At 45.0% G+C, this 10,629-nt stretch overlaps 1 protein-coding gene across 1 annotated transcript; it reads right to left on the bottom strand.

The window, feature by feature from the left end:
* Positions 1 to 7,530: 7,530 nt before the first annotated feature.
* On the bottom strand, positions 7,531 to 8,166 carry CLDN34 (claudin 34; the record flags this gene model as incomplete). Its single annotated transcript, XM_080909589.1, has 1 exon — positions 7,531 to 8,166. The coding sequence occupies one exon, from the start codon at positions 8,164 to 8,166 to the stop codon at positions 7,531 to 7,533; it is 636 nt and encodes a 211-aa protein (XP_080765715.1).
* Between the last annotated feature and the right edge of the window lie 2,463 nt (positions 8,167 to 10,629).

The following is a 10,629-nucleotide window of genomic DNA, read 5'->3' as shown; positions in this document are numbered from 1 at the left end:
CTGTCTCAGAACAGTTGTTACCATTTTTGCATGTGATTAAAATGGTTTAAAAGAGAACAAATAAAGCAAAACTTTGCTTTGGCCACAAGGCTTCGGCTTCAAGTCCGGCCGAAGTCATATTGCAGCTTTAACTAACTTGTCTTTTTCTTTCAAACCTCACTCCGGTTCCGGGTGGACCTCTTGAGAGTCCAAGCTAGTCTTGGACACTTCTACCTCTGGCCTCTTGACTCTGGTCCCTGGCTTCTGACCTCTGGCCTCTGCCTTCTGCATCTGGCCTCTGCTTCTGGCTGCTGGACTCTGCCTCTGGATTCAAGCCTCTGGCCTCTGGACTCCTGACTCTGGCCTCTGCCTCTCCCAATTGGCTTCTGGCCTCTGCCTCTGGACTCTGCCTCTTCCTCTGCCACTGCCTCTGGCCTCTTCCTCTGCCTCTGAATCTGTAACTGCCTCTGGATATTGCCTCTGGCCTCGGCCTCTGCCTCTGACTTTTACTTCTGCCTCTGGCCTCTGTCTCTGACCTCTTCCTTTGCCTCTGGCTTCTACCTCTGAACTCTAACCTCTGACTATGGCCTCTGCCTCTTCCTCTGCCACTACATCTGGCCGCTTCCTCTGCCTCTGAATCTGCCTCTTTATTTTGCCTCTGGCCTCGGCCTCTGCCCTCTGCTTCTAGCCTCTGCCTTCTAAACTCTGGTCTCTGGTCTCTGACCCCTGACCTCTGCCCTCTTCCTCTGCCCTCTGACCTCTGCCCTCTTCCTCTGCCCTCTGACCTCTGCCTCTGAATCTGGCTCCTACCTCTGGCCTCTGCCCTCTGTCTCTGGCTATTGCCACTGCCCTCTGGCTTCTGGCCACTGCCTCTGGCCTCTTCCTCTGGCCTCTTCCTCTGGCCTCTGCCTCTGGCCTCTGCCTCTAGTTAGACTCTGGCCTCTGATTCAACCCTCTGGCCTGTGGCCTCTGGACTCTACCTCTGCTTCTAGCTTTTGCCTGGGGCCTCTACCCTCTGGCCTCAGGCTTCTGCTTCTGGCCTCTAGTCTCTACCTCTGGCTTCAGGCCTCTACCCTCTGGACTTTGCCCTTTGGACTCCTGATTCTGACCTCTGACTTCTCCCCACTGGCTTCTGGCCTCTGCCCTGTTAACTCTGGCCTCTGCCTCTGGACTCTGTCTATGTACTGTGCCTCTGGCCTCTGCCTCTGGCCTCTTTCTTTGCCTCTGGCCTCTGCACTCTGCCCTCTGCCTCTGGCCTCTACCTTTGCCTCTGGCATCTGCCTCTGGCCTCTTGACTCTGGTCCCTGGCTTCTGGCCTCTTTCTCTGCCTCTGAATCTGAATCTGCATCTGCCTCTGGCCTCAGCCTCTTCCTCTGCCCTCTGTTCTCTGCTTCTGCCCCTTGTCCTCTGGCCTCTGCCTCTAGCTTTTGCCTCTGCCCTCGGCCTCTGCCTTTGGCTTTTGCTTTTGGCCTCTGGCCTCTGGCTGCTGCCTCTGGCCTCTTCTTTTGCCTCTGGCTTCTGCCTCTGAACTCTTCCCTCTGCCTCTGGCCTCTCCCTTCTCCTCTGCCTCTGCCCTCTGGCCTCTGGCTCTGCCCTCTGCTTCTAACCTCTGTCTTCTAACCTCTGGTCTCTGGCCTCTGGCCCCTGACCTCTGCCCTCTGTCTCTGAATCTGGCTTCTACCTCTGGCCTCTGTCTCTGGCCTTTGCCTCTTGATGCTGGTACCTGGATTGTGGCCTCTGTCTTCTGGTCTCTGGCCTCTGGTCTCTGCCTCTCACCTCTGCCTCTGCCCTCTGCTCTCTGCCTCTGGCTTCTAAACTCTGGCCTCCGCCCTCTGTACTTTGAACTCCTGACTCTGGTCTCTGGTCTCTGCCTATGGCTTCAGGCCTCTGGACTTTGCCCTCTGGACTCTGGACTTCTGACTCTGGCCTCTGACCCCTCCCCACTGGCTTCTGGTCTCTGCCTCTGCCTCTGGCTTTTGCCTCTGGACCCTGGCTTATGTCCACTGCTTCTGGCCTCTGCCTATTCCTCTGGCCTCTTTCTCTGGCCTCTGGCCTCTGCCTCCAACTTCTTGCCTCTGGACTCTCTCCTCTGTCCTCCTGACTCCTGACTCTGGTCTCTGCCCTCTAGTCTCTGGCCTCTGGCCTCTGCCTTCTGGCCTCTGCCTCTGGATTCTGCATCTGGCCTCTGCCTCAGGCCTCTGCTTCTGGCTTCAGACCTCTGGCCTCTGCCCTCTTCATCTACGCTCTGCCCTCTGCCTCTGGCATCTGCCTCTGGCCTCTTGACTCTGGTCCCTGGCTTCTGGCCTCTTCCTCTGCCTCTGAATCTGCATCTGCCTCTGGATTTTGCCTCTGGCCTCGGCCTCTGCCTCTGACTTTTGCTTCTGGCCTCTTGCCTCTGGCTTCTGCCTCTGGCCTCTGCCTCTGTTTCTGGACTCTTCCTTTGCCTCTGGTTTCTGGCATCTGGCCTCTGCTTCTGCCTCTGAACTCTGCCTTCTGCCTCTGGCTTCTGGCCTCTGCCTCTAACCTCTGGTCTCTGCCTCTGGCTTCTGCCTCTAAACTCTCTCCTCTGCCTCTGGCCTCTGTCCTCTTCCTCTACCCTCTGGCCTCTGACTCTGGCCTCTGGCCTCTGGCCTCTTGACTCTGGTCCCTGGCTTCTGGCCTCTGGTCTCTTCCTTTGTATCTGGTTTCTGGCCTCTGGCCTCTGCTTCTGCCTCTGGCTTCTGCCTCTGAACTCTGCCCTCTGCCTCTTCCTCTGGCCTCTGCCTCTGTCCTCTCCCTTTGAATTCTGGCCTCTTCTTCTGGCTCTGGACTCTGCCTCTGCCTTGTGGTCTCTGCCTCTGCCTCTCTTCCTGTGACCTCTTGCCTCTTTCTCTGGCCTCTGATCTATGCCTCCGCCTCTGCCTTTTGGCCTTTGGCCTCTGATTCTCCTGTCTGACCTCTGGCCTCTTGTCTCTGCCTCTGGTCTCTGCCTCTGCCTCTGGATTCTTCCTCTGGACTCTTGCTTTTGCCATCTGACCTCTGACCTCTGGCTTCTGGCCTCTCTCTCTGGCCTTTGCCTCTGCCTCAGCCTCTGCCCTCTGCCTCTTCCTGTCTCCATAATGCGAGTTAATGGTTCATGGCCCCACTCCTGACTGGAATGTATACTTTAAAAACATGTCTTTATGAGTCTCTGTATTTCCTGAGTAGTTCTTGCAGTGACTCCCTTTCTGTATAATGTTTACAGATCTTCTCTTTTGGTTAGTTTTATGAAAATTTGTCTTGTTAATTTTCAAAGAACCACATCTGTGTCATTGATTCTTTGTACCTTTTTTTATTTAATAAATTTTAGCACTAATATTTCTCAGATTTTCTTACAGAACATATGTACTCTTATGACTGCTTTTATTGTGCCTGTAGATTTAAGTAGTTTGTATTTTCATTTTCATTCTTATTAACTTCTAGGAGTTTTAAAGTTTCTTTCTTGATTTCTCTCTTGGCCCAGTTTCCACTTTCTAGTGTGTTGTTCTGGTTTCCGTGAGTTTAAGCGTCTCTATTCCTGCTGATCGCCAGTTGTATTCCACTGTCTCCTGGTAGAACGCAGGACATTATTTTCATTTCCATAAATTTGTTGAGACTTGTTTTGTGTCCTAATTCATGGCTTAATTTGGAGAAATTTCCACAGACTGCTAAGAAGCAGTTGTTCAGGGTTTAGGTGGAAACCTGTTAGACATAGTTGTTTTTCTTTTCTTTCTTTTTTTCATTCTGTTCTCTCTCTTCCTCCCTTCCCTCCCTGTCCCCTCTCCCTCTTGGTTTTATGAGACAGGGTTTTTTCTATTTACCCCTAAATGTCCTGGAACTTGCTTTGTAGACTAGGCTAGCCTCGAACTCACAGAGCTCTGCCTACGTCTGTTTCCAGAATGCTGGGATTAAAGGCATGACCCACCACCACACTGGACTTGATATAGTTGTTTTCTACCTGGTGGGTATAAATATTTAAAATAATTTGTTGCTTCTTTTGTACTTGGTGTGTTGATTCTGTCTCCTTGTGTACTGATGGAAGAATGCATTATGCAAATGAAGCATTGAAATGTTTTGCTTGTATAGTATGTGCTGACTTTCTGATTCAATCACAGGGAGAATTGCAAGAATGCTGTATCAACATTGGATACCCATTACTGTCGCGTTTGTTGAGTTCCTGCTGCCATCTTGTGGCCAAATGGAGAATGCCATACCATCTTAGACTAATTAAAATTGGTTCTGGTTTCTACAGAATGTGATGATTTTATGCCATTATTCTGTGGCTATATGGATGGTCATGGAGAGCATCTCAGGCTAGGTACTATGAAAGGCAAGGAGAGGCTATTGGGGAAGGTACAACCTCAGTGGCAGTTGAAGGCTCAGGACTAAAGGGGTCATGCAAAGAAGTGGAGGCCTGGCACCATGAAGAGAGCCTACTAGTAAAAGTGTAACCCAGTTGCACCAGAAGACCACAGCATTTTGGAGATATTATTAAAATAAAATGACCACTAAGAACAGCAGAAGCAGTGTAGCGGAACCAGATGGAGCCTGTAAGACAAACTGTGTGCTGCAGAGGACAGAGCTGGGGAAGTGAATCAAGTTCCTTAGGGAAGCCAAGGAATTGCTTTCATTGACGTTGCCTATGGGAAATGTCTGCCATGCATTTTCTTAGTTGCTAATTGATGTAAGTGGACTCAGCTCAGTTTGAGCAGTGTCATGCCTAGGCAGATGTGTACATCCAGCGCAGCTCTAGGCATGGGCCTGACTGCTGCAGTGAGGAAAAGGAAAATGAGAATTTTAATTTCTGAAGTAACAGCAATTTATCCACTGTATATACCATTATATAAATTAACCTTTTGGAAAATTTAGACGCAGAAGGGAACTGACTAGTTCAGTTTTCCCTCTGGAGAGATGCAAAGCTTTTTTGGCTCTGAAGTTTTTGATAAAAGTGGTGCATAGTTTTTTGTATCTATAGTGCCACTAGTTGGACTTCCAAATTTGAGTCTCTAACACTATGTAATCCAGACAGGGTTTAACCCTACACCTTTCATGCCTTCATTAGAGGACTTAAACACATAATCCAGGAATTTCTTACACTAATTTACACATTTCTTTTCTAAGAATGCTATAAGAAGCATTACATAATAAATGGATGCTGTTTTTAAAAAGTTCTGATTAGTTAAAAGTACCAAGCATTAGCAGATACGTAGAAAACAGACTGTTCAGAATGGAGTATGGGCACCAGCCTTTCCACAGAATCTGTAAGGATGGCTAGGGGTTTAAAAAAAAACCCACAAGACTGTTTTAAAAATCAGATTAGATACATATGAACTGTGAACAGTTCTCTCACTCACCAGTGGACAAAAGAGTAATCTTTCTATGCCCACTATACCCAGAGTGCCCAGGGTCTCCACCATATGCCGGACAGAGGAACAGAGGACTCATGGTATGGAGCTGCCTCAAGAGCCCTAACAGAAACAAGTTGGACTCTCTCTCTCTCTCTCTCTCTCTCTGTGTGTGTGTGTGTGTGTGTGTGTGTGTGTGTGCTTGGCAGCTGAATGTTAAAGATCATGTTCTGTTTAGAGGAGGAGGGACACACACTGAAGGCCTAGATGTGTGTTCTTGGTCTGGAAAAGACTCTGCTCTGTGTTCACCAGCCCTTCAACAACTTCACAGTTCTCCTCAGAGGCCTTGGCTGGGTCATTTTGTTAAACTTGATGGGCTCAGGAAATTCACTGTACAGTTCCACTTCTGTTTCCTGCTTAAAGGCATTCTGAGCGATTGTCTGAAAGGTCTGCTCCACACTGATGGACTCTTGGGCTCTGGTCTTGAAGTAGTGAATGTTGTTTTTTCTTTAGCACCAAGTCTGTGCCCTCTTTGTGGTGACTTATCTTGTCTTTGAGGCCAATCTTGTTTCTCAACACAACAAAAGGGAAGTTCTTGGAATCTTAGGGGTTGGCCTGAATAAGAAACTTGTCTTTCTAGCTGTCAGGGGTTTTGAATGTGTTGGAGGCAGTCACATCCAATATCAGAATACAGCAATCTGAAACTTGTAGAAGGCCACACCATGAAACTGGAACAGTTCTTGACCAGCTGTGTCCCAGATCTGCATGGTAACAAATCTTTAATCCACCATCACCTCCTTGGTCAGAAAGTCTGCTCCTATTGTGGTTTTGTACTGGCTGCTGAACTGATCCACACGCTAGTTCGTGAGCTCTGTCTTTTCAACACCACAGTTTCCAAGGATGATGCTCTTCAGCAGCACTTTCTTCTTAGAGGTCACCCTTTAAGTCCACTGAGGAGGAGACACAATAGCAAACAGAGACACAGAAGTCCAACTCAAGTTCAGTGGGCTCTTCGGAGCTGCCCAGCCCCAACCATGATAGCCAACGCCACCCCCATGAGGTTTTATCATCAGTAATCCTTTTAATTCTTTGGGTGTTTAAGAGCACTGGGGACTTCCGGGAAATGGATTAGGGTCCTTAAGAGTAATTGTGACAGATATGGCTGTTAGTGAGTGCTCAGGAATGAAAGAATTCTAGAATTTAGGAAGGAATTTATTTTGGATGGTGTATGGATCTGAACATAGACTATGGGGTGATGCTGTCTGAGGCCCCTGTCAACTCTAGACCATTACAGAATATAGCACTGAAGGACAAGAATTTCATAAGAATCATTGGATTATCTGTGATAATTAAATGGACCTGAACTTTAGCCATGTTATCCCTATCTAGGAGAGAAATGGGGCAACAATGTAGGACAAGAAATGAATGAGTGAAAGGATATTTGTTCATCATATATAAAGTTTTCATAGTTACTCATAAAGTAAGCTTTATGGTTAAGGAACAAAACGAAGTCATGATCCAAGCCATCTTTCAATGCACTTGTGTGAAGATTAGGTAGCTGAATTAAAACAAAGTGGGAAAATTATACATTATAGCTTTCATATGTTATCATATGATATTCTTGGTTTTGAGTTAATAGTACCTAGTGGCCTGGTAGCATGAGTCAAATGGTTTTGTATGATAGTCTCAAGGGCTCTTAGGTGACACAGAGGTGGGAAATGAAGATATTGACACATCTTCAGACTATTGAGTTTCATAATATACAAGGGAAGTTTCTTACACTGACGTGTCAACTTGAATACATTTGGGAAACTTTATATGGCAGAGATGCTATTATGACATGGTAAATATGTCAGCTTTTGGTTTAGACTTGAAATCAGAGGGTGATATGAAAGATTAATGTGCTCTGACATTCATTTTCATATATACTAGGTTTATTAATTATTTTCCTTCACTGACATCAATTAAAACTGAAATTTCATAAGTTCGCTTGACAAGTGGGTAAATTTATTTTAATGAAAGTCCATAATCCCACCAATGAAGTAATAAAACAACTGAAACAGAAAAGCTGATAAAGAGGCATTTGGCCATTTTCTGTCACAGGCCATTTGGGCATTGTTGAGTCCTTGAAAATTTTAGATAGACAGCTCAAAAATCCTTGCTGCAACAACATGGAGCTTTTGATTTTTCAAGGTGAAGTACATTCATTTCAGATATCAGGAAAAACTTGTGTGTTTAAGGGAAAAGTGTAAGAAATGAAAATCACACCACTGCACAAAAACAGGATGGCTGCTAGAAATGCCACTACCATGGCAGCGCCAACTTGTTGAATATGTGGGTAAAGGGGCATATGGTAAGATGGTGGAAAAGCAATCCTCTCCTTGTTTATGATGGAGAAATAATTGCATAATACAGCAAGGAAGACAAAGCTACTGGCAATGATGTTCAGAATCGCTGAAAGGCCAAAGGCATTGTAGGTGACAGTCTGCTCTTGTCTTCCCATGTACACATTTCTTAGAGCAACAACAGTGGCCACTTTTCCAACTAGCCAGAAAACGCTGGTGATCAACATCAGGTGCTGAGAAACACGAATATCCAAAGGAATGAAGGTGTCATGGTACCCATAATGGTAACACATTTTAATATTGCTGAAGTTATCATGGTGGTAGATGCAGGTTTTCCACACTCCCACAAAGGCCACAGTAGGGTAAGAGATCACAGGTTCCTTCGAGTACCACACTCGCCACTGTGGGAGGCCCATGGAGGTGATGCAAAGAATCCATGCTATGGTGGACAAAGCGAAACCTCCTACCTGGCGACGGGAAACTTTGTTGAACAATATCATGATGACAGTGAACAGTGGACAACTGCAAAGAAATATAAGACAAAATAAAGACATGCTCTCCTCTAGCTGGAGACACTGTCAGTTAGGTGACTAGTAACAGGAAGTAATAAGTGTAATAAGTGTTTGAGAAAATGAGCCTTTGTTCTAGAAATTGCTATTGGGAATGTGACCTGAGCAAGTTACAAGAAGCTCCTTCTAGGAATATTTGCTGTGGCTTGACAATGAATTCTAACAGTTCTATTTCTGATGGTTGGTTCAGATAGACAATGAGGTTTGAATACAGATATTCAGTCACAAAGATGATCACCAATTTGTAATACTGGAGATTGTCAAGACCAGCATAATCTATGTTTCAAGTTCCAAGGCAGCTAAGGCTTCATAGTGAGACCCTATATAAAACAAACAAACAAACAATCCTAAAATAGCAAAATCAATAAATGATTAATTAATTAACAAAAAGCAATAGATTTGTTTCTGGTAAACAAATACAGTTTACGGCTCAGTGTACATTACCTTGGAGCAAACCAATTCACTAGAATACTTACCACATGTCAAAAGAGATGAGAATTTAGAAACCTAAGAAAATGTTCACCAGGAAGCAAATCTAAAATCCATAAGAACCAGAACATGGTTGGAGCTCCATCTTCCCTCCTGTCTGTACCTACACATGCAGTGGTGGATCAGCACACTGCACCCACCCCACAGCTCTGCCTGTCTCCTATGAGGCTGACTCTACAAGTGAAACACATAGGCCACCCCAAACCTCCACACCTGCTGTGACCCCAGAGAACCTAGCAGCCCTGAGTTCTGCACTGCCCTGTTGGAGCCCCATCTTCCTTCCATCCTCACCTACACCTGAAACAGTTTTGGATCAGCTAAGTGCACCCCATCCCACAGCTCTGCCTGTCTCCCAGGAGGCTGGCTCTAACCTGACACACACAGTTCTGCCTGACTTCCAGGAGGGCTGCTCAAACCTGAGACACACAACTCTAACTGACTCACAGGAGGGTGGCCCCAACCCAGGATACCCAGGCCAGTCAATACCAGAGACAATCAGAAGGTGAAAGGTAAGTGCAAGAACACAGTCAGTAGAAACCAATACAATATAGTACCATTAAAACCCAACTCTCTTATTACAGCAAGCCCTAGATATACTAACACAGTTGAAGAGCAAGACTTCCAAGGAAATGGCCCCAAGAGCAAGCTGGAGTGGACATTCTAATATCTAATAAAGTAGATTTTCAACCAAAAGTTATCAAAAAAGATAAGGAAGGACACTTTTTCCTCATTACAGGGGAAATTTGTCAGGAGGAACTCTCAATCCTTAACATATATGCTCCAAATACAAAAGCACCGATATTCATAAAAGAAACCCTACTAAAGCTCAAAAAATACATAGCGCCCCACACAATAATAGTGGGAGACCTCAAAACCGCACTCTCACCAGATCAGGGAAACAAAATCTGAACAAGGATACTGTAAAACTAGCAGAGGGTATAAACCAACTAGAATTAATAGATATCTACAGAACGTAGCATCCTAAAAAAAAAAAAAAAAAAAAAAAAGAATACACCTTCTTCTCAGCATCTCATGGCACCTTCTCAAAAATTCACCACATAACTGGCCACAAAACGAGCCTCAATAGATATAAGAAGATTGAAATACTCCCATGCATCCTCTCAGACCACCATGGTCTAAGGCTGTTCTTTAACAACAACAAAGACAACAAAAAGTCCATATACACATGGAAACTAAACAATGCTCTGTTAAATGATAGCAGGGTCAAAGAAGAAATAAAGAAAGAAATTAAGGATTTTCTAGAATTCAACGAAAACGAAAACACAACATACCCAAACCTATGGGATGCAATGAAAGCAGTACTGAGAGGAAAACTCGTAGCTCTGAGTGCTTGCAAAAAGAAAATGGAGAGAGCATACATCAGCAACTTGACAGCACAGTTGAAAGCTCTAGAACATAAGGAAGCAGATACACCCAAGAAGAGTAGACGGCAAGAAATAATCAAAATTAGGGCAGAAATCAACCAAATAGAAACAAAAAGAACCATTGAAAGAATCAACAAAACCAAGAGCTGGTTCTTTGAGAAAATTAACAAGATTGATAAACCCTTAGCCAGACTAACTAGAGGGCAAAGAGAGAGTATACAAATTAATAAAATAAGAAAGGAAAGTGGAGAAATAACTACTGAAACTGAGGAAATTCAAGAAATCATCAGATCATACTACAAAAGCCTATACTCAACAAAGCTGGAAAATCTGGAAGAAATGGATGAATTCCTAGACAGATACAAGGTACTAAAGTTAAATCAGGACCAGGTAAACCATTTAAATAATCCCATAACATCTAAAGAAATAGAGGCAGTCATCAAAAGCATCCCAACCAAAATAAGCCCAGGTCCAGATGGGTTCAGTGCAGAATTTTATCAGACATTTATTGACGACCTAA

The sequence above is a fragment of the Micromys minutus genome (genome assembly GCF_963924665.1).
Source record: "Micromys minutus genome assembly, chromosome: X".
Classification (NCBI taxonomy): Eukaryota; Metazoa; Chordata; class Mammalia; order Rodentia; family Muridae; genus Micromys; species Micromys minutus.
This window is presented reverse-complemented; position numbering and strand designations above follow the sequence as displayed.